This window comes from Schistocerca americana, chromosome 9 (genome assembly GCF_021461395.2).
Source record: "Schistocerca americana isolate TAMUIC-IGC-003095 chromosome 9, iqSchAmer2.1, whole genome shotgun sequence".
Classification (NCBI taxonomy): domain Eukaryota; kingdom Metazoa; phylum Arthropoda; class Insecta; order Orthoptera; family Acrididae; genus Schistocerca; species Schistocerca americana.
Window position 1 is genome coordinate 84,598,571 of NC_060127.1, and position 25,336 is coordinate 84,623,906.

The 25,336-nt window shown below is 43.0% G+C and overlaps 1 protein-coding gene across 1 annotated transcript in view; it reads right to left on the bottom strand.

Annotated features, from left to right (window-relative positions):
- Positions 1-25,336, bottom strand: part of LOC124550976 — a 62,316-nt gene that overhangs the window by 17,435 nt on the left and 19,545 nt on the right. The window contains exons 2-3 of the mRNA XM_047125795.1: positions 8,761-8,857; positions 4,654-4,795 (exon numbers count right to left, since the gene is read on the bottom strand). Coding sequence (XP_046981751.1) covers positions 4,654-4,795; positions 8,761-8,838 — 220 coding nt within the window. The 5' untranslated portion in view covers positions 8,839-8,857. The remainder of the gene's footprint in view (positions 1-4,653; positions 4,796-8,760; positions 8,858-25,336) is intronic.

The following is a 25,336-nucleotide window of genomic DNA, read 5'->3' on the forward strand; positions in this document are numbered from 1 at the left end:
TAATATGGCGGCCGAACTTCCACGCATGGGGCCTCCCGGCCAATAATGCCATACGATCATTTCAGTTATTTAAAATTCAGAAGGTATAAGAGAGAAAATACAGAGAGTTGTTAAATTTGTTGTTAATGCAACTCGATTACAAAACTGAACCTAACTCCGATGATATTCACTCTGTTCACCGAGCAAGCAGTAAAAGAAAGAGAGGAGGAATTCAGGAAGAGAGAGGAAATAAAAATTTGGAGGTCCGTAAATAATATAGAAGGGGCGTTCAATAAGTAATGCAACGCATATTTTTCCTGAAAGCAGGTCAGTTTTATTCAGTACTTTAATACACTATAGTATTACCCACTCTTTTGGTTACAAAATCCAATTTTTCAATATAATCTCCGTTCAGTGCAACGGCCTTACACCATCTCATTGGGAGACCCTATATGCTCGCATGGTACCACTCTACTGATCGGCGTTGGAGGAGCCAACGTCTTGCCACACCAATAACATCCCCATCATCCAAATACTGCCTCCTGTGAGTGCATCTTTCGCCATCCGCTATGGACGAGCGTTCTAGGCGCTTCAGTCTGGAACCGCGGGACCGCTACAGTCGCAGGTTCGAATCCTGTCTCGGGCATGGATGTGTGTGATGTCCTTAGGTTAGTTAGGTTTAAGTCGTTCTAAGTTCTAGGGGACTGATGAGCTCAGAAGTTGAGTCCCATAGTGCTCAGAGCGATTTGAACCATTTTGCATCTTTCATGGGGCCAAACAGAAACTGTACTCTTCATGGTGTTCTGTTAGGTGGCAAGGAATCCAGCGGGAACACACCTTTGAGTACCCCAACTGATGGACAAGTGCATCAGCATTACCAACAAAGACGTGGTGTTTGATTTGATCCATCGATCACCTCGAATGAGAGTGTCCGCACGTTCCAGCATTGCACGAGTCGCAGCTGTATGGCTGGCCGGCACGTGGAAGATCAGTCAGGTTAGCCATCACAACCTTGTTGTGATTGTGGTAGACGCCTTGCCCAACGACTCAACGTGCTTTTGTTCACTGTAAGGTCTCCGTAGACCACTGTTTTGAAAGCTATGTATAATGCCGCCACCTATTCAAACTTAATGAAACTATAGAGGCTGAAGTGGGAATGTTCCACGATGTCCCGTAACAGCTTCCGGATTTTTCAACCGAAATAGGCTGAGAAGAAAAATGTGTTGCGTTATTTGTTGAATGCCCCTCTTAGCAATTCTGTCAGAGACGACAAAGGACTTGGAAGTGCAGTTGAGTGGAATAGATAGCGCCTTGAAAAGAGTTTATAAGATATATAAGAAGTAAATTAAAGCAAGGGCAATGACAAGGATTCTGATAAAATCGGGCGATTCTGAAGGAAGGCGATTCCGAAATGAGACAGTAAAAAGTTAGACAAGTTTTGCTTTTTGAGCTGCAAAATAATTGACAATGGCCGAAGTAGAGAGGATTTAAAATGCAGGCTGGCGATACTGTTTCTGGAAATGAGAAAGCAAAAAATAAATTTAACTCTTAGTAAGTCTCTTCTGAAGCAGTTGTCAGGGGTACAGCCTTGTCCAGAATTTGAATATGTGTTGAAAGGTGGCTACACTGAGCCACAGCGCCAGAGATTGCGCCAAAGAGTATTATTCAGCCGCCTCCACTGGCAGTTCTTATCGAGAAGTCGTGGTGGAGAGTGCTATTGAGATGTACCACGTGCATGGGGGCTTAATTATATATAATGCAAATAATTTTAAATTTTTAGTAGCTGTCTGTCCGATTACGAAGTCTCGTACCGGTTGGCCCTGACTAGTATTAGTACGCAATCTGACTGCATAGAACAACAAAAAAGAATGAAACGAAATTTCCGTTAACACAATTAATTAATTAAGTCCCCAGCAACTATAAAACCTACGAAACAACAAAGCACAAGTGTAGCTGTTGTGTGTGTGGAAGTGTGATTTAACGTACACGTCTGGCACGGTTCTTCCTCAATAAGACCAGATATTTTAAACACCATTTATACTGAAGTAATAAAAAAAACAGAAATACTATAATTGCACATAGAAACCAGAAATACAGTCTAATACAAGAACACGAGCCAGATGCTTTGTTGACTGAACCTGTGACCAAGAGGCATTATTGTTTAAGACATTGAAATAATAAAAAAAAGGAATTTTTTTACCTTCATATATATTGACGAAAAGCACACTCTGATCATTACAGCATCCTCAATCCAACAATATCTGGTGTCTAGCCCATCAAAACAATATAACAACATCTGAACAAGCACTCTCCATGGGAACTTCTCAACAACGACTCACCACTGCTACATCTCAACAAGCACTGCCTACTGCTACTTCTCAATAAGCACTCTCCACTACCACATCTCAACCAACACTGCCAGTGGAGGCGGCTGAATAATACTCTCTGGCGCAATCTCTGGCGCTGTGACTCCGTGTAGCCACCTTTCAGTGTGACAAATAGTTCATACAGAAACAGAATATCTGGTTTTGAAGTGCAGTGCTACGGAAGACTGCTGAATATTAGGTCGGTCAATCGAGTAACTAATGAGGAGGCAGTAAATCTCATTGAGGAAAAAAGAAAAATTTGGTTGCACAACTGAGGCAATACATTGCATTGAGGAAAAAAGAAAAATTTTGTTGTACAACTTGGCTAAAAAAAGGGAGTAGTTGATAGGACACATTCTAGTGATGGAGGGAAGTTTGTGTGGGAAGGGGGGCACGAATTGTACAGGAAGAGAGGAAGACCAAGGGATGAATACAGTAAGGAGGTTGCAGTAATTAATGAGAGATGACGAGGTTTTCCCAGGATAGACTAGAGTGGGGATCCGGCACTAAATCAGCCTTCGGACGGGTCACAACAACAACAACAACAACAACAACAACGGTAGTGTAACTGCGTTCCCATGGGACTAGCTCCCCCTGACTGAGCCCCACGCGTCTGGTGCGACCGCTCGATACGATAGTCGAAACCGCGGGTCGGAATGGCGGGTCACTGCATTGCAGTCTCGGCGAAATTTGTGCGCGAGCAGCAGCAGACGGAGTTGTCGATACACGCACCAAAATATGTCTCCTTCACATCGAAATAAAGTTTGCCTTATTATAACTGTTACTACTACTACTACTATTATTACACTCATGTTCAGAAAAAAAACAGACAGGACTTCATAATCACAGTACATGTACATTAGTACGTCCTGCAGAAATGATTATCATTTCAGTCCCCTTAATCTTACATATGTTTTCTTGACCGTTTGCCATTTCAGTTGAAAGCGTGCGTGTGCACGTGCAGATGTGACTGATCTTCAGTGTAATTCCAGTTTCAAACAAAAGTCGTTTTACGTTGAAATTCTTCAGAATGTCTGCATAGTTTTCCTCAGGCACTTTTTCATAAAGAGGTTACAAAAGTGCTGTAACATTTCGATCAACGTGTGTGTGTGTACAAGATCTCTTTGAATTACGACACTAAATAAGAGACGATTATGTGGAAACCTTAGTGCGAACATCTGCAAAATTTTTCATGTCGTCCGTAAGCCAACAGCTTGTACTTGATAACAATTACGTCTTCAGCAGATCAAAAATAATTAAATAGTACTGAAAACTTGTTTTTTTTGTGTGTGATCTGTATTGTTGAGAAGCGCGAAATACAAAACAAAGTCGCACGCAGTCCGACTGCTGTGTAATTTAAATGCGCCACATTCGCAGTTCCCCCTTCAGTGTACGGCCGACGAGCTGAATTCTTGGCTGCCCCTGGTATGCAGTATTGCCAGTCCATTAATGGGTGTCTGCGGGTGCGCCCAACAACAGCACTCGACGCTGGAGTGCACTTTCCAGAAGAGTCTCAGTTGTGCGTACGGTACAGCACGATGGTCGTACCCGTGTGTGGATACTTCAAGAAGAAGGAATACGTCCAAATTGCATTCATCACCACCACTGTACAGCCCCAGCATTTGGTGAGACAATATGGGATGACCTGCATACACAACACGATTAACTCTGACGTGCATAGTTAGTAATGTGGACTACAGCTGTACTTAGTAAATCTAGTGGCTGTCCTCTATCTTTACGAGGTCCAAATATTATCTTTCAACAAGATAATGCATGGCCAGATGTCGCTCATGATGTCCTGACCTACCTCGATACAGAGGACATTCGACTGTTGCCCTTGCCAGCACATTTTGCTGATCTCTCAACCACTGAAAACATTAAGATTAGCTGAGACACTGGAAAGCCACCGCACTTTACGGTTGATGAGCTCTCGCACAGACCTGACACAGTATGAAATGACGTATCTGTTTCTGTCATCGAAACTTAGTTGATACCCACACAGCTTTGCACCATTGTTACTGCTGGAAGTGTAACTGTTTATGTTTTCTACTGCGTTTTCTACTGTGTTGTAAGTGTGCATAGACGACATCAAAGTGCATATCCGGTAGTACATGCTGCGATTCCCGGTGTGTCATTGCTATGAACAAAGTAGTTGCAATTTTGGCGAATGTATCAGTGACCTATGTGAGAGTAGATGACAACACCAGATTACCATCCTATGTTAGGGGGGAGGGGATATCACATTATAGATGCAGGAGAGCAACCTGACTAAGTGTGCTTCCGCATGCATGATTGTATGGGGTCTCACCTGCTAGGATCATGGCAGCCACAACTCTGCCGCTGGACTCAGGATCTGCATCCTCGAAATCCTCCGATCGCAGCTCCTCCATAGCTGCATTCAAGACGTATGCCAGATGTGATGTCCACACTAGCAAGAGGGCATCTCCAAGCTGGAACACAGCATCATCTGCAAGTCTCTCTCTCTCTCTCTCTCTCACACACACACACACACACACACACACACACACACACACACACACACACAGTTCAGTAACTGTAAACACAGAAGTCGAGGTCACATTAAGAAACACACTATAGTTAGAGATCTGCAAGGACATGGATATCTGAAGTAATGTTGACTTTGCAGTTAAAATCCTGAACCATCATATAGCCTTGACTGTATTTGTAAATATCCAAAATAATAATAGTTTGTGGCTAAAATTTTAAGGACAGCCTCAGTATCACGATTTTCGTCTACTTTTGCATTTCAAATGATCGAAATAATGATAATTATAGTTTTGGTTGACAATGGCCATGCTGCGGTGGATACACTGGTTCCCATCGGATCACCAAACTTACGAACTGTCGAATGTGGTTGGCACTTGGATGGATGACCATCTGGGCCACCATAAAATGTTGATCTACCAAAGTGCATCCAGTTTTGTGATGCCAATTGAAGAGCTACTTGACCAAGTAGTACCGGCTTCAGGTCATGAGAACTGACAAAGGCTGGGAGAGCAGTATGCTGACCCAATGGCCCTACATGGTCAGTGTCGTGGTTGCCTTCCATGGCCTGTTCATACATAGCAGTGGTTAGGCACTATTAATAAGCATTCCAGAGAGAGTTCTACTATACTGGCTACGATGTCATGGAGGTGGTGTATGCACTGTTGATATCTGCAGAATGGCAACAATGAGATCTTCCTCATTTACCACACAGTCACACGTCCATCTGGTTTCTGTCTTACCAGCAGCACGTTATGTCTCCCTCAGTCATGTTTCTTTAGCAGTAACAGAAGTCATTTACGTAATTGTATAAATAATTCAAAAGCCAAGATCGCTTAAACACTGTTTACTAAATGACCTAGGCGACTGACGACCTCGCATAGTGCTCAGAGCCATTTTACTAGATGACCGGTTTCGCCACACTAAAGGTGCCATCGTCGGACAGGTTTGAGAGAGGGCTTACATGAGTTATACTATATACATTATTATTAGTACAGCACCACAAACCTGAATGTAGCTTAACGTGCATAAATCATTTGGATAAAACGATACCTGAGGAAGGCCAGCTGATATAAAATCATTGTCGCAGAAATAAAATATTTATAAAACAGAGTGATCGTCCCTCAACACACTATGTGATCACTGCAATTCACGTAATTACCGAAAGCTGCCGCAAAGTGACAGGAAAGATTTACAGGATGCTCCATTCACTGGAATCTTTGCTTCATGATCTGAGTACTGTACATGTGTTACATACCACATAAATAGTATTCAACAGAGCAATGAATCTATAAACAATCCACTTAAATACAGGTTGTTTACATAAACTGCCACATATTGTCAGAAACCAATACTTCTTGAGATATGCTCTGTTTTAGTTGTAACTATTAGTGCGTAGTATACAGTGATGTATGCTGTCACAAGAGATGGCAAAAGTAAGTTACTATGAGGGCGTGCTGAAAAACAGTGCCTCTGAATATGTTATACGAAAATGCTTAAAGCTTTTTATAGAGCAAATATTGTTAACATTCTACATATTAATTATTCGTGTCTACATATTTGCAGCCCTCTGCTGTGGATTGTACGGTGTAACATAGCAGTGTGTAAAGTAACTGTCCTGGTGCGTGGCCGGCCGCTGTGGCCGAGCGGTTCTAGGTGCTACAGTCTGGAACCGCGCGACGCTACGGTCGCAGGTTCGAACCCTGCCTCGGGCATGGATGTGTGTGATGTTCTTAGGTTAGTTAGGTTTAAGTAGTTCTAAGTTCTAGGGGACTGATGACCACAAATGTTAAGTCCCATAGTGCCCGAGCCATTTGAACCATCCTGGTGCGTGATAAACAGCATGCTGTAATCAGATTTTGAAGTCGAAGATTTCGGCCACACATGGATCACCCTCTTCTTCGGTATAACAATGCCAGATCACACATGAGCATTTTGACATATGCTACCGTCTCCCGCCTTGGTTTCACTGACATCGATTCTCCTCCATACAGTCCCGACTCGGCCCCATTCTATTTTCATCCAAAACTTAAAAAGCACCTCCGTTTCAGCACGCCTTCTGACACTCAACACATGTAAGTATCACTTCATTATCATGTGTGGGCAGGAACTGTTGATGATAGACTTGAGCAGGTTAACAGAAGCTGTGTATCACGATTTTCTGAACGATAAATTACCAGCGCTGTTGGAGAACGTTAGCCAGCAGAAACATAATAGCTGTCTCTGACAGAATTACATTGTCGCCGGCAAACGTCTAAGCTTTTATTTCTTCTCCATGGATTTTAATTCCTACTCCAAATTTTTTCTTTTGTTTCCTTTAGTGCTTGCTCAATATACAGATTGAATAACATCGGTGATGATGATGAGTTAGGTTAAGTTCTGTGTGTATTGTTTCACAGTTTGTAGCTTTCTGTTAAATGACACTGACACCTTCAGAGCAGCAGTCCAAAGATGTTGCCTTCAGCCAGAAAACTGTCTTCATGCAACTCTCCATACTAATCTGTCCTGTACAAGCCTCTGAATCCCTGGATAACTGCTGCAACCTACAGTCATTTGAACCTACTCACAGCACCCGAACACCCATTTGATCTTGATTACAGTACTCAAGCTTTTGTTTTCCTCTATTTTTTACTCCTACGACATTCCTCCAATACCGAACTACCCATCCTTGATGCTGCATGATGCATCCTAGAAACCGATTCCCTCTTTTAGTCAGGTTGTCCTATAAATTTCTTTTCTCGCAAATTCCATGCTGTACTTCTTCATTAGTTACCCTTATCTACCTAGTCAGTCTTCAGTAGTCTGCAGTGCCATATTTCAGAAGCTTGTATCCCATTCTTGTCAATATGTTTATAGTCCTCATTTCACATACATTTTGGACAAATTCTCTCGGAAGAAATCTTCTCTCACCTAAATTCATATTCGATCCTCTTGTACAGGAAAGATTTTCTTGCTATCGGTAGTCTGAATTTTATATCTCTACTTCTGCCTTTATCAGTGTTTTTCTTGCCTAGATTCTAAAACTCTGGCACTTTAATCTTCTTATTTGCTAACCTAATACCGTCAGCACCACTTAACGTAATTCGACTACGCTTAATTACCCTTGTTTTACTGTTGTTCATGTTCTCATTCTAAACTCTTTTCGAAACACAATTCAATCCATTCCACTTATCTTCAAAGTAGTTTGCTGTCTCTGATCGAACTGCGCCACCAACTGCAAAGCTTAACCTTTTGTGTCTTTCCCTCTGAACTTCAAACTTCTTCTAAATTTTTCTTTCGTTTCCCCTACTCTTTCCCCAATGTTTAGAGTGGACTACGTGAGGAATGAGCTACAGCGCTGTCTCACTCCAGTCTATGTCCTTGAATCCAGTACTCAAGCTTTTGTTTCCTTCTATTCTTTTGCCGGCCGAAGTGGCCGAGCGGTTCTAGGCGCTACAGTTTGGAACTGCGCGACCGCTACGGTCGCAGGTTCGAATCCTGCCTCGGGCATGGATGTGTGTGATGTCCTTAGGTTAGTTAGGTTTAAGTGGTTCTAAGTTCTAGGGGACTGATGACCTCAGATGTTAAGTTCCATAGTGCTCAGAGCCTTCTATTTTTCTGTATTCTGGTTTCTCTAGTTGGATAACACTGAAATTACAAATAGTGATTGCCAGTCACCAATGTCAAAAGTACTTTTCTAACTCTACCTAATCTGTAAATGTAGATTTTTTAAATGTTGACTGTGGTTGAGGAAGCTTTATCTATTTGTGTCCCTGCGTTTCTTCCTTCGTGAGAGGGAACTGTTACACGCAAGTTCCCCTCTCGGTATGGAAAATGTTGCTGTGGTCAGTTTGCAGTGCGGGAGTGGAGAGTATCTATGGTGAAGTCAGTAAGCTTCACCAACAGCAGTATGCTGGTACCAGCTACTCACCAGCCAGATACAGGCGATGGTGATGATACCCACTCGCAGGTCGATGCAGAAGCAGCATTTGCCCACTCTGCAGCACATGCTTCCGCCCTCTCACACCCTGCCAAAAGAGAAAAAAGTCAGTCAGTGGTTTACTCAATCACAGATCATTTTACATCTACAATGCTATGTGTAAAATTACAGCACCATGAAGACAACTTGCAACAAACGTCAAAGTGTTCGATACAGTTCCCCACAGTCGTTTAATGAACAAAGTAAGAGCATATGGACTATCAGACCAATTGTGTGATTGGATTGAAGAGTTACTAGATAACAGAAAGCAGCATGTCATTCTCAATGGAGAGAAGTCTTCCAAAGTAAGAATGATTTCAGGTGTGCCGCAGTGGAGTGTCGTAGGACCGTTGCTATTCACAATATACACAAATGACCTTGTGGATGACATCGGAAGTTCACTGAGGCTTTTTGCGGATGATGCTGTGGTATATCGAGAGGTTGTAACAATGCAAAATTGTACTGAAATGCAGGAGGATCTGCAGCGAATTGACGCATGGTCCAGGGAATGGCAATAGAATCTCAATGTAGACAAGTGTAATGTGCTGCGAATACATAGAAAGAAAGATCCCTTTTCATTTAGCTACACTATAGCAAGTCAGCAACTGGAAGCAGTGAAATCCATAAATTATCTGGGAGTACGCATTAGGAGTGATTTAAAATGGAATGATCATATAAAGTTGATCGTCGGTAAAGCAGATGCCAGACTGAGATTCATAGGAAGACTCCTAAGGAAATGCAATCCCGAAACAAAGGAAGTAGGTTACAGTACTCTTTTTCGCCCACTGCTTGAATACTGCTCAGCAGTGTGGGATCCGTACCAGTTAGGGTTGATAGAAGAGATAGAGAAGATCCAACGGAGAGCAGCGCGCTTCGTTACAGGATCATTTAGTAATCGCGAAAGCGTTACGGAGATGATAGATAAACTCCAGTGGAAGACTTTGCAGGAGAGACGCTCAGTAGCTCGGTACGGGCTTTTGTTGAAGTTTCGAGAACATACCTTCACCGAGGAGTCAAGCAGTATGTTGTTCCCTCCTACGTATATCTGGTGAAGAGACCATGAGGATAAAATCAGAGGGATTAGAGCCCACACAGACGCATACCGGCAATCCTTCTTTCCACGAACAATTTTTTTTTTGGTCATCAGTCTACCGACCGGTTTGATGCGGCCCGTCACGAATTCCTTTCCTGTGCTAACCTCTTCATCTCAGAGTAGCACTTGCAACCTAGGTCCTCAATTATTTACTTGACGTATTCCAATCTCTGTCTTCCTCTACAGTTTTTGCCCTCTACAGCTCCCTCTAGTACCATGGAAGTCATTCCCTCATGTCTTAGCAGATGTCCTATCATCCTGTCCCTTCTCCTTATCATTATCATTGTTTTCCACATATTCCTTTCCTCTCCGATTCTGCGTAGAACCTCCTCATTTCTTACCTTATCAGTCCACCTAATTTTCAACATTCGTCTATAGCACCACATCCCAAATGCTTCGATTCTCTTCTGTTCCGGTTTTCCCACAGTCCAAGTTTCACTACCATACAATGCTGTACTCCAGACGTACATCCTCAGAAATTTCTTCCTCAAATTAAGGCCGGTATTTGATGTTAGTAAACTTCCCTTGGCCAGAAATGCCTTTTTTTGCCGTAGCGAGTCAGCTTTTGATGTCCTCCTTGCTCCGTCCGTCATTGGTTATTTTACTGCCTAGGTAGCAGAATTCCTTAACTTCATTGACTTCGTGACCATCAATTCTGATGTTAAGTTTGTCGCTGTTCTCATTTCTACTACTTCTCATTACCTTCGTCTTTCTCCGATTTACTCTCAAACCATACTGTGTACTCATTACACCGTTCATTCCGTTCAGCAGATCATTTAGTTCTTCTTCACTTTCACTCAGGATAGCAACGTCATCAGCGAATCGTATCATTGATATCCTTTCACCTTGTGTTTTAATTGCACTCCTGAACCTTTCTTTTATATCCATCATTGCTTCCTCGATGTACAGATTGAAGAGTAGGGACGAAAGTCTACAGCCTTGTCTTACACCCTTCTTAATACGAGCACTTCGTTCTTGATCGTCCACTCTTATTATTCCCTCTTGGTTGTTGTACATATTGTATATGATCCGTCTCTCCCTATAGCTTACCCCTACTTTTTTCAGAATCTCGAACAGCTTGCACCATTTTATACTGTCGAACGCTTTTTCCAGGTCGACAAATCCTATGAAAGTGTCTTGATTTTTATTTAGCCTTGCTTCTATTGTTAGCCGTAACGTCAGAATTGCCTCTCTCGTCCCTTTACTTTTCCTAAAGCCAAACTGATCGTCACATAGCGCATTCTCAATTTTCTTTTCCATTCCTCTGTATATTATTCTTGTAAGCAGCTTCGATGCATGAGCTGTTAAGCTGATTGTGCGATAATTCTCGCACTTGTCAGCTCTTGCCGTCTTCGGAATTGTGTGGATGATGCTTTTCCGAAAGTCAGATGGTATGTCGCCAGACTCATATATTCTACACACCAACGTGAATAGTCGTTTTGTTGCCACTTCCCCCAATGATTTTAGAAATTCTGATGGAATGTTATCTATCCCTTCTGCCTTATTTGACCGTAAGTCCTCCAAAGCTCTTTTAAATTCCGATTCTAATACTGGATCCCCTATCTCTTCTAAATCGACTCCTGTTTCTTCTTCTATCACATCAGACAAATCTTCACCCTGATAGAGGCTTTCAATGTATTATTTCCACCTATCTGCTCTCTCTCCTCTGCATTTAACAGTGGAATTCCTGTTGCATTCTTAATTTTACCACCGTTGCTTTTAATGTCACCAAAGGTTGTTTTGACTTTCCTGTATGCTGAGTCTGTCCTTCTGACATTCATATCTTTCTGATGTCTTCACATATTTCCTGCAGCCATTTCGTCTTAGCTTCCCTGCACTTCCTATTTATTTCATTCCTCAGCGACTTGTATTTCTGTATTCCTGATTTTCCCGGAACATGTTTGTACTTCCTTTCATCAGTCAACTGAAGTATTTCTTCTGTTACCCATGGTTTCTTCGCATCTACCTTCTTTGTACCTATGTTTTCCTTCCCAACTTCTGTGATGGCCCTTTTTAGAGATGTCCATTCTTCCTCAACTGTACTGCCTACTGCGCTATTCCTTATTGCTGTATCTATAGCGTTAGAGAACTTCAAACGTATCTCGTCATTCCTTAGTACTTCCGTATCCCACTTCTTTGCGTATTGAGATAGAACAATACGAGACTGGAATAGAAGGGACAACCGATAGAGGTACTCAAGGTACCCTCCGCCACACACCGTCAGGTGGCTTGCGGAGCATGGATGTAGATGTAGATGTAGATTAAAGTGGGCTGAAGTGTTCAGGAAGGCCGTACCCACACCATACAGGATCTCAGCAGCTACATTAGACTAGCGCCCAAGAAGTGAGATGTTTGCTCGGGCGTACAGGCTGGTACAGTCACGCACGTACTCTGAGTTAGGCAATGTGCTTTGCAGTATGAATTTTGACTCTGCAGCGAAGTGTGCGCTGACGTGAGACTTCCCGGAAGATTTAAGCTGTGTGCCAGACAGGGACTCAAACCCAGGACCTTTCTTTGAGGAGTGCTACTGTCGCAGGTTGCGCACGAGAACTTTGGTTGGTACATGACGTACTGGCGAAGGTGAAACAGTGAGGCCGGGTCACGCTTAGCTAGCTCAGTGGTTTGAACACTTACCTGTGATAGCCAAAGGTCCTGGGTTCGAGTCCTGGTCTGCCACACTATGTTCTGCCAGGAAGTTTCAGGATATGAACATGCTTGCAGCAAGACGAGAATCCCCACGGGCAGTGCGTCGATGTCTAGAGCGCCATGGAGTGTCTGTACAGTGAACATTGTTGCGGCTTCTCAAAGAGAGGCGTATGTAAAATTCGCCAAAAATGTTAGTTTTGTGCCACTAGATTGTTGTGAAGCATGTTAGAAATATTGTCTCCAATTTTCAGAGTTAAATCGAGCTACAAATTAAGTAAAAGCTATTTTGTTTAAGCGAGTGCGCAGTGGCACGTCCTATTTTTTACACGACTCCGTCCTTGGATTTGGATTGGTTTGGATTGTTTGGCGGAAGAGACCAAACAGCGAGGTCATCGGTTTCATCGGATTAGGGAAAGACGGGAAGGAAGTCGGCGGTGCCCTTTCAAAGGAGCCATCCCGGCATTTGCCTGGACCGATTTAGGGAAATCACGGAAAACCTAACTCAGGTTGGCCGGACGCGGGATTGAACCGTCGTCCTCCCGAATGCGGGTCCAGTATGCTAACCACTGCGCCACCTCGCTCGGTGTCTCCGATCTTATTTGCGTTATTTTATTATTTCCTGCCATCAGAGAAGACATCTGTAGCGCACAGAAGGCTGTTAGTCCACATATGGTGCGATTAATTACAATTTATTACAGAAATGCACACATGGTGGCACCCAAAACCCGAACCCAAACTTCGATTTTGGAAGAGAAGCTCAGAGACAATATTTTGCTCATCTAATATCATAATTGTTATTATTTTTCTTTGTGTGTTAATGCGTACTCGGACTTTGCAGTTAGAGCTCCTAACTCCTTGAATATATTTTCAACGAAACCCATTATTTTTAATTATTCTTTTTTTTCTATGCTCGTTGTCACCATTCATTGCTGAATCGACACCATGGCCACAGCTGACGGAGATGCGGATGTTGTTACAGAATATAATTGCTGGGATCTATGAACGCAATCTCTAGAAGAAAAGAAATGTCCAATTTTTATTTTTGTAGCAGCCAGGCAGTAACATGGCATTATTTACTCCATTAGCTGCAGGGAGGTCGGCCGCGGGGGCCGGGCAGTTCTAGGCGCTTCAGTCCGGAACCGCGCTGCTGCTACGGTCGCAGGTTCGAATCCTGCCTCGGGCATGACGTGTGTGATGTCCTTAGGCTAGTTATGTTTAAGTAATTCTAAGTCTAGGGGACTGATGACCTCAGATGTTAAGTCCCATAGTGCTTAGAGTCATCTGAACCATTTTTTGAGCTGCTGGGAGAGCCCCGTTTTTAGTAACACTGGAGTGTTACTGGTTTATATACTTACTGTGTTTACCGAGCGGGGTGGCGCAGGGGTTAGCACACTGGACTCGCATTCGGCAGGACGACGGTTCAATCCCGCGTCCGGCCATCCGGATTTAAGTTTTCCGTGATTTGCCTAAATCGCTGCAGGCAAATGCCGGAATGGTTCCTTTGAAAGGGCACGGCCGACTTCCTTCCCCGTCCTTCCCTAATCCGATGAGACCGATTACCTCGCTGTCTGGCCTCCTTCCCCAAACAACCAAACCAAACTTACTGTGTGTATGCCGGACGTTAACACAGGGGAGTACTGATCAACTTGACACGTCATTCATGCAGAGTCCGTAAAATTTCCGCATAGGCATGGCTCAACTATAGGACTTAGTCACTGACTAAGAGGGTTTCGAAGGAAAGCAGGAAACCTGAATGCAGTCGGGCGACCTTCGCATCAGTTCCCCGTGAAACCACAGCTGTCATTAGGCTTAGCCGCCAGTCGTCACATTAACACTGCTGTCAGCCGCATCAAGATTCCTCTCTACAGTTGAGAAATACGTTTTAGAACTCGTCTGAATCCGACAAAGTCGACGTTTCTTATACGAGGGCAGTTCAATAAGTAATGCAACACATTTTTTTTTTCTCGGCCAATTTTGGTTGAAAAAACCGGAAATTTCTTGTGGAATATTTTCAAACATTCCTGCTTCGTCTCGTATAGTTTCATTGACTTCCGACTAGTGGCAGCGCTGTACGGAGCTGTTAAAATGGCGTCTGTAACGGATGGGCGTTGCAAACAACGGGCAGTGATCGAATTTCTTTTGGAGGAAAACCAGGGCATCTCAGATATTCATAGGCGCTTGCAGAATGTCTACGGTGATCTGGCAGTGGACAAAAGCACGGTGAGTCGTTGGGCAAAGCGTGTGTCATCACCGCCGCAAGGTCAAGCAAGACTGTCTGATCTCCCGCGTGCGGGCCGGCCGTGCACAGCTGACTCCTGCAATGGCGGAGCGTGCGAACACACTCGTTCGAGATGATCGACGGATCACCATCAAACAACTCAGTGCTCAACTTGACATCTCTGTTGGTAGTGCTGTCACTATTGTTCACCAGTTGGGATATTCAAAGGTTTGTTCCCGCTGGGTCCCTCGTTGTCTAACCGAACACCATAAAGAGCAAAGGAGAACCATCTGTGCGGAATTGCTTGCTCGTCATGTGGCTGAGGGTGACAATTTCTTGTCAAAGATTGTTACAAGCGATGAAACATGGGTTCATCACTTCGAACCTGAAACAAAACGGCAATCAATGGAGTGGCGCCACACCCACTCCCCTACCAAGAAAAAGTTTAAAGCCATACCCTCAGCCGGTAAAGTCATGGTTACAGTCTTCTGGGACGCTGAAGGGGTTATTCTGTTCGATGTCCTTCCCCATGGTCAAACGATCAACTCTGAAGTGTATTGTGCTACTCTTCAGAAATTGAAGAAACGACTTCAGCGTGTTCGTAGGCACAAAAATCTGAACGAACTTCTCCTTCTTCATGACAACGCAAGACCTCACACAAGTCTTCTTCCTCATGCACCCTACAGTCCCGATCTCGCACCGTCGGGTTTCCACATGTTTGGCCCAATGAAGGACGCAATCCGTGGGAGGCACTACGCGGATGATGAAGAAGTTATTGATGCAGTACGACATTGGCTCCGACATCGACCAGTGGAATGGTACCGTGCAGGCATACAGGCCCTCATTTCAAGGTGGCGTAAGGCCGTAGCATTGAATGGAGATTACGTTGAAAAATAGTGTTGTGTAGCTAAAAGATTGGGGAATAACCTGGTGTATTTCAATGCTGAATAAAACAACCCCTGTTTCAGAAAAGAAATGTGTTGCATTACTTATTGAACTGCCCTCGTAACTTATCTAGAAATTGTCGAAATAAAAACGCCAGTTTCTAGCCATAAGATAAAATTTTGGGGAGTAACACATCATGTGTCAACAATTATTGTTTGCTGGCCTTCACTTGTGATTTGACTTGCGGCGAAAACACCTCAAAATTACCATAGTTACAAATAGTACATTTATATTAGTGTACAGATGCTAATGTTTTACACTTAAAATGAAACAAAATTAAACACCATTTCTACTTGTAATGTGAACTCTTAGTGCAGTAATTTACAATTGCTTGATGTAATGCGAGGTAGCGCCTGTAAATTAATAATTTTAAGTCAAGATTTCCCTCTGTACACATAATCACCTTAAAAGGTGATCACATTGAAACTGACGCGTTGAGGAAGAGAGAGCTACCAAGTCCAGAACACGCGTCATTACAAGAATTGTCGAACAAAAACTTGAAATCGGTTTACAAATAAAAAAGATGAAATAGCCTTTTTTTAATTTTTGGTCACTGTCTCCGTAGTGAACATACCATAGAAAGTCCAAAGAGATTTTGGTCGTATGTAAAGCATTCCAGCGGCAGGACACAATCAATGCCTTTTCTACGCGGTAGTAGTGGAGATACTATGACAGTGTTGCTAAAGCAAACTTACTAAAGACGGCCTTCTGAAATTCCCTCAGCAAAGAAGACGAAGTAAATATTCCATAATTCGAATCAATATCAGCTGCCAACATGAATAATCTAGAAGCAGATATCCTCGGAGTAGTGAAGCAACTTAAATCACTTAACAAAAGCAAATCCTCTGGTCTAGACTGTATACCAATTTGGTTCCTTTCAGAGCATACTGGTGCAATAGCTCCATATTTAATAATCATGTAGAACTATTCACTCGACGAAATATCCATATACAAGGACGGGTAAGTCGCGGCCGCGCGGGATTAGCCGAGCGGTCTGGGGGCGCTGCAGTCATGGACTCTGCGGCTGATCTCGGCGGAGGTTCGAGTCCTCCCTCGGGCATGTGTGTGTGTGTGTGTGTGTGTGTGTGTGTGTGTGTGTGTGTGTGTGTCCTTAGGATAATTTAGGTTAAGTAGTGTAAGCTTAGGGACTGATGACTTTAGCAGTTAAGTTCCATAAAATTTCACACACATTTGAACATTTGGATAAGTCGGACAGGTCACACCAATATTCAAAGAAGGCAATAGGAGTAATCCACTAAATAATAAATTAGATTTCCACATCGTTAACGTTGACATGCAGCAGGATTTTGAAACATACATTGTGTTCGAACATTATGAATTACTTTGCAGTGAACACATGATGTGTCGTGGGGAGATCACTCTGTTTTTGTAATAATTGAAAAGCCACGATCGCTTCAATATCGTTTACTAGATGACCGGTTTCAGCACTCTGTAAGTGCCATCATCGAATCTGAAATGTTAATCCACGTTTCAGATCCGGTGATGGCACCTTCAGTGCTGATACCGGTCATATATTGAAGCGATCGTGGCTTTTCAATTATTTTAATTATGAATTACCTCGAAGAGAACGGTCCATTGACACACAGTCAACACGAATTTGGAAAACTTGTGAAACACAACTAACTCTATACTCACACAAAGTGCTGAGTGCTATCCAGAAGGCTTTTGACACCGTACCTCACAAGCGCCTTATAATCAAATTGTGCGCTTGTGGAATATCGTGAATGCATATTCTTCTTCCTCTCCAGTTTTCATCTCCCCTCCCCCTTTTCACACACACACACACACACACACACACACACACACACACACACACACACACACATGGCCAAGGATGCTACAGCGATATACTGTATGTTTACTTCGGAGATGTTTTCCGACAAGAAAACTGGCATGGCAACTTAGTCTGATCATTTAGTTTTTTTTGGCTCTGAGCACTATGGGACTTAACATCTACGGTCATCAGTCCGCTAGACTTAGAACTACTTAAACTTAACTAACCTAAGGACATCACACAACACCCAGTCATCACGAGGCAGAGAAAATCCCTGACCCCGCCGGGAATCGAACCTGGGAACTCGGGATTTAGTTTTTATGAACCAGTGTGCAACTTCTGTTGATTTTGGTATTCTAAAGAAGGCAGCTTGCTCTTCGGAAAGGCGCCTATCGTGATGTGTTCAAATCTTAAAGTGATCGTCATTTTAAGTGCGTTTGACTCTAAATATTCTCTTGAAACGTTAGCAGTTCAAGTTTTAATTGATAGTAACGACAGATTATTCGGAATTGAGAACTAAATCCTGGATTACAGTGTAAAGTTGCCTAATCTCTTATGTATGAAATTTGGGAATAGAGAGTTCTAGAAATCTTGGCACTGTATGTTACAACGGAATTTGAAGTATTTATCCTGTAACTGTAAAAGACCGAATTTCATATTTAACGATTTCTTTTGTCTCTTGCAGGTAAGCTTCTTCACGTATGTACCAGCGTTTGCGACAAGACTGCTTGGCGAAGGCAGCCAGGGTATGTACTGAAGTTTTTGCATGCGTCCACTAGAGTAGGATAGGTATCAGACACGTCTGGGACATGTTTTATTACATTCACCAGACCAACAACAACAAAATAAATCGAAATCGTCCTTTACTTTTAACCTCGTACAGTTTTGCGATGGCTTCATATTAGCGAAGTCGCTAAATTTCGGGCAAAATCTTTTATTAGCCATTAACTAAACATCTGCGGACCTATGTTTATATCAACTTTTTTCTTTAGTTTTACTTGTAGAATAACATACTAAGATATTTGCATATCTTCGTGAATCACCCTGTATATTCGAATGTAATAGACGATTAGGGTATAAAATACACTGCTAAGAAACGCTCCAAAACAAGTTTATCAATGCGGAAAGTGAACGGAAATAGGAGTAATCCGCTGAATTAGAGACCCATTTCACTAACGTCGATTAGCAGTAGGGGTTTGGAACATATACTGCACGGATTCAGAAGACATCGTTCTTGTGAAATACCACTAGCTCTTTATACTCATGAAGTAATAAGTGCTATCGACAGGAGGTGTCAAATTGATTCCATATTTTTAGATTTCCAGAAGGCTTTCGACACCGTTCCTCACAAGCGTCTTCTAACCAAACTGCGTGCCTATGGAATAGCGCCTCATTTGTGCGACTTCCGGTCAGAAAGGTCACAATTCGTAATAATAGACGGAAAGTCATCGAGCAAAACAGAAGTAATATCCGGCGTTCCCTAAAGAAGTGTTATAGGCCCTCAATTGTTCCTGATCTACATTAACGACACAGGAGACAATCTGAGTAGCTCTATTTGATTGTTTGCGGATGACCGTCTCGTAATGTCATCAGATGACCAGAACGAGTTGCAAAATGATTTTGATAAGATATTTGTATGGCGCGAAAAGTGGCAACTGACCCTGAATAAAGAAAAGTGTGTAGTTATTCACATGGGTACTAAATGATATCCGCTAAACTTGGATTAAGCGCTAAGTCACACAAACCTGAATTCAACTAAATACTTAGGGATTACAATTACAAATAACCTAAATTGGAACGATGTGGGTAGAGCAAACCAAATACTGCAATTCATTGGCAGATCACTTAGAAGGTGCAACAGGTCTACCAAAGAGACTGCTTACACCAGGCTTGTCCGCCCTATTCTGGAGTATTGCTGTGCGGTGCGGATCCGCATCAGGTGGGGCTGACGGATGACATCGAAGAAGTACAAAGAAGGGCAGCTCGTTTTGTACTACCGCGAAATAGGGGAGATAGTGCCACAGACACGATACGTGAATTGGAGTGGCGATCATTAAAACAAAGACGTTTTTAGTTGCGACAGGATCTTCTCATGAAATCTAAATCATCAGTGTTCTCCTCTGATTGCGAAAACATTCTGTTGGCACCCACCTACATACGGAGAAATGACGATCGCGTTGTTGTTGTTGTGGTCTTTAGTCCTGAGACTGGTTTGATGCAGCTCCCCATGCTATTCTATCCTGTGCAAGCTTCATCATCTCCCAGTACCTACTGCAACCTACATCCTACTGAATCTGTTTAGTGTATTCATCTCTTGGTCTCCCTCTAAGATTTTTACCATCCACGCTGCCCTCCAATACTAAATTGGTGATCCCTTGATGCCTTAGAACATGTCCTACCAACCGGTCCCTTCTTCTTGTCAAGCTGTGCCACAAACTTCTCTTCTCTCCAATCCTATTCAATACCTCCTCATTAGTTATGCGATCTACCCATTTATTCTTCAGCATTCTTCTGTAGCACCACGTTCCGAAAGCTTCTATTCTCTTCTTGTCCAAACTATTTATCGTCCATGTTTCACTTCCATACATGGCTACACTCCATATAAATACTTTCAGAAACGCCTTCCTAACACTTAAATCAATACTCGATGTTAACAAATTTTTCTTCTTCAGAAACGCTTTCCATGCCATTGCCAGTCTACATTTTATATCCTCTCTACTTCGACCATCATCAGTTAAAAAATGGCTCTGAGCACTATGGGACTTAACTTCTAAGGTCATCAGTCCCCTAGCACTTAGAACTACTTAAACCTAACTAACCTAAGGACATCACACACATCCATGCCCGAGGCAGGATTCGAACCTGCGATCGTAGCGGTCACGCGGCTCCAGACTGTAGCGCCTTTAACCGCTTGGCCACCCCGGCCGGCATCATCAGTTATTTTGCTCCCAAATAGGAAAACTCCTTTACTACTTTAAGTGTCTCATTTTCTAATCTAATTCCCTCAGCATCACCTGACTTAATTCGACTACATTCCATTACCCTCGTTTTGCTTTTGTTGATGTTCATCTTATATCCTCCTTTGAAGACACTATCAATTCCGTTCAACTGGTCTTCCAAGTTCTTTGCTGTCTCTGACAGAGTTACAATGTCATCGGCGAACCTCAAAGTTTTTACTTCTTCTCTATGGATTTTAATACCTACTCCGTACTTTTCTTTTGTTTCCTTTACTGCTTGCTCAATACAGAGATTGAATAACATCGGGGACAGGCTACAACCCTGTCTCACTCCCTTCCCAACCACTGCTTCCCTTTCATGCCCCTCGACTCTTATAACTGCCATCTGGTTTCTGTACAAATTGTAAATAGCCTTTCGCTCCCTGTATTTTATCCCTGCCACCTTCAGAATTTGAAAGAGAGTATTCCAGTTAACATTGTCAAAAGCTTTCTCTAAGTCTACAAATGCTAGAAACGTAGGTTTGCCTTTTCTTAATCTTTCTTCTAAGATAAGTCGTAAGGTTAGTATTGCCTCACGTGTTCCAACATTTCTACGGAATCCAAACTGATCTTCCCCGAGGTCCGCTTCTACCAGTTTTTCCATTCGCCTGTAAAGAATTCGCGTTAGCATTATGCAGCTGTGACTTATTAAACTGATAGTTCGGTAATTTTCACATCTGTCAACACCTGCTTTCTTTGGGATTGGAATTATTATATTCTTCTTGAAGTCTGAGGGTATTTCGCCTGTCTCATACATCTTGCTCACCAGATGGTAGAGTTTTGTCATGACTGGCTCTCCCAAGGCCGTCAGTAGTTCTAACGGAATGTTGTCTACTCCCGGGGCCTTGTTTCGACTCAGGTCTTTCAGTGCTCTGTCAAACTCTTCACGCAGTATCTTATCTCCCATTTTATCTTCATCTACATCCATTTCCATAATATTGTCCTCAAGTACATCGCCCTTGTATAAACCCTCTAGATACTCCTTCCACCTTTCAGCCTTCCCTTCTTTGCCTAGAACTGGGTTGCCATCTGAGCTCTTGATATTCATACAAGTGGTTCTCTTCTCTCCAAAGGTCTCTTTAATTTTCCTGTAGGCAGTATCTATCTTACCCCTAATGAGATAAGCCTCTACATCCTTACATTTGTCCTCTAGCCATCCCTGCTTAGCCATTTTGCACTTGCTGTCGATCTCATTTTTGAGACGTTTGTACTCCTTTTTGCCTGCTTCATTTGCTGCATTTTTATATTTTCTCCTTTCATCAATTAAATTCAAAATTTCTTCTATTACCCAAGGATTTCTAGTAGCCTTCATCTTTTTACCTACTTGACCGTCTGCTGCCTTCATGTAGGACAATATGTGCTCGCTCTCGGCTGCTTTTCGTATTCTTAGGTTTCCTGCTACTGATCGCCAGCTAAGTATTTCAGACTAACTACAGGGCAGTGTGGCAGTATGTAGCACTGTAGGCGCTGGTGCGCTGTGTTCCAGTTAGGAGCACGCCCGCCGCCGGTTAACCTTCCATTCATTCCAGAGTAGTTTTCAAGTTGACGGAGGTGACGTCTGAGGGAGCAGTTGGCAACCCTTGTCCGCGAGGGGGGTGGGGGGGGGGGGGAATGGCGGCTTGCCCACGAGGCGGTGACGCGCCGCTAGAGTTAGCCCAGCACGCGAAGGAACAACCTCGTCAATACACAAGACCCGTGAGCCAGACGCGAGGCAAATCCTGTACTGTCACGCACAGCTGACGTCACACATACAGGCCGACACGGAGCGGGCGACACAAGCGCATGACGTCAGCCACCACTACTTACGAATTTGCTTCCCTCAGCGTTAAGCCGTCGGCACACGGACCGTGCATCCGATCGTTGAGCGTGCCGAGTTTCTGACGTCATGGCGTGGAATAGCACGTTCGGGAGTCCTTCCGAACGTGCAGCATGTCAGATATTCTGAGCGTGCGTGTGAGAGCGTTGACCAATCAGACGGCACAACGCCACCTACGTCACATCACGCCATCTCCCTTCAGCACAGAGTTGTGAGCCGCCATATTGGCATTCATTTCAAGCCTATACGCGTACATGCCGTTTCTAAGCACCAGCAAATTGAGGATCACTCGAAAACCCGTTGTTAACTGTGTGATTCGTTGCAATAAAATAATGAGAAACGTCATACTCGTGGCAAAAGCATTATTGTAACTTGAGTATTATGAGAGCCTGCTCTTTGAAGGCAGCGACACACTGAGGATTCACCAAAAACGCATAGTTCTTGGTACAATTTGTCATAATTAAATTTCGCCGTGCGGGATTAGCCGAGCGGTCTTGGGCGCTGCAGTCACGGACTGTGCAGCTGGTCCTGGCGGAGGTTCGAGTCCTCTCTTGGGCATGGGTGTGTGTGTTTGTCCTTAGGATAATTTTGGTTATGTAGTGTGTAAGCTTAGAGACTGATGACCTGAGCAGTTAAGTCCCATAAGATTTCACACACATTTTTAAAATTAAATTTCAATTAGTAACATAGCTACGACTGAAGCTTTTAGCACGTGGCAACAGACTAGGATTGTCTAAAGAAGATTCATTGTTGGTTTAGCGGAGAGTACTGTGCAGTTGGTGTAGTGTATATCGTTTAAGTCAGCTTTACCCCTGACGAAGATGACGGGGATGCCGGCACAGTAGCTCAGTGTGTTCGTTCAGAGGGGTAGCTGCCCTCTGTAATAAAAAGACTGAGTTAATGGATCAACGACGAACTTAACGGGTGTCTTACGACGTCCGCTCCGAGCAAGACATACAAAATGAGATTAAACAAAAAAAAAAAAAAAAGCGTATTCAGTCAGGGGGGTTTAGTTACCTCCTGCAACCAAAAAAAAAAAAATTTGAGTGAACAGATCAACGAACAACCTGAACGAGTGTCATCGGACGCCCGCCAAGAAAAATAGAACAAAATGAGATTAAAAAAAAAAAAAAAAAAAAAAGAATGCGTAGTGACTAGCGTGACAAATTGGCGTCAAAACGCGTGATAGTTCGAAGGTTCGCGTCTCGCCACGTTCAAATTTTTTTTCTAGCATTTGCGTTGTTAATAGGTCCCGATGATTTATTATTAGTTTAATATAAGTACGAGTATATACTGCAATATTTGATTTTATGTAAATATAAGGAGTGAATTTGTTCGATTGGCTTAATCTACAGGAGAACTTGCGCAACTTGTATAAAGCTATTTTGCTCTTTTTTCTTTTACGTTTCGTAATTCATATGATGCAAAGATTCTGCTACTGAGTAGGAACGGTGATCAAGTAAGAATGATCTTGGAGTTTTACTAAAATGTGGGAATGTTAAAATAATGTTGATCTTATGTGGAGAACTATTGCAAATTTGTATCGCAATGTTTGTAATGGAACTTTTATAAGCCTGTGTCCTTACTGATTGGACATAGTACTTTCCTTTTCCTCTTAAAACATGTACACGGATATTGAAGTTTTTATTTGTGCCCAGTTCAACGTGCTGCTGAACGCTCGGGAACGATGCGACTTGTGCATACGGTACGTGGGCCCCAACGGGGTACACGCGATCGCAACGCACTCCAGCGGCAGTTGAGGGATGTTTCTAGTTCGTAAATCGCACTGTTTACTCAACGGGCGAGCGTAAAATTCCGACGTTAGCTCTATAAAAACGCACATTTCCTCCATCGTCCAGGAAAAGGAAAGTGCCACGCCCAATCAATAAGGACACAGGTTTATAAAAGTTCCATTACAAACAGTGCGGTACAGATTTGGTATACTCCTCCGCATAATATAAACATTATTTCATCATTCTCACATTTTAGTAAAACCCCAAGGTCAATCTTACTTGATCACTCTTCCTACCCAGTAGCAGAATCTTTGCAACATATGAATTACGAAGCGTAAAAGAAAAAGAAGCAAAATATCTTTATACAAGTAGCGCAAGCTGTCCTGTAGATTAAGCCAATCGAACAAACTCACCCCTCAAAAACAGGTGAACTTTTATTAACATAACATCAAATATTATAGCATATACTTAAATTAATCTAATAATAAATTATCAGAATCTTAAAAAAAAAAAAAAACGCGAATGTTAGGAAAAGAATTTGGGAGCCTTAAGACGCGATCCACCGCCCCAACAAAAACTCATTATCTGATAGACACGCTACTCATTACGCTAAACCAACAACTCGCTCTTTGTACTTAATCGTATTGTATTACTCTTGTTATAACGTTAATCGTAGATAATTATGTTACTGACTGAAATTTAATTATAACAAATTGTACCAAGAACAATATGTTTTGGGTGGATGTTCAGTGTGTCGCTCCCTTCAAATAGGCTACTCTCATAACATGCAAGTTACAATAATTCTTTTGCCACAAATATGATGTTTCTCGTCATTTTATTGGAACGAATCACACAATTAACAACGGGTTTTCCAGTGATTCTCAATTTTCTGGTGCTCAGGAACGACATATATACATATAGCCTTGAAATGGATGTCAATATGGGCCTCACAACTCTGTACTGAAGGGAGACGGCGTGCGTGTGACGTAGGTGGCGTTGTGCCATCTCATTGGTCAACGCTCAGACGCACGCTGAGAATATCTGACATGCCAGATATTGCTCTGCACGTTCGGAAAGACTCCAGAACGTGCTATTCCACGCTATGACGTCAGAAACTCGGCACGCTTAACGCTCGGATGCACGGTCCGTGTGCCGACGGCTTTAGCGAACCGCAAACGGAAGTTGGCGTCCTCTTCGCTTCAGCGGTAGTAGAACAGAAAACTTTCGTCCGCCGACTTCTTGATTTCTGTTGTTGACACGGATTGCGTGAGCTACAGGTAGGTCTG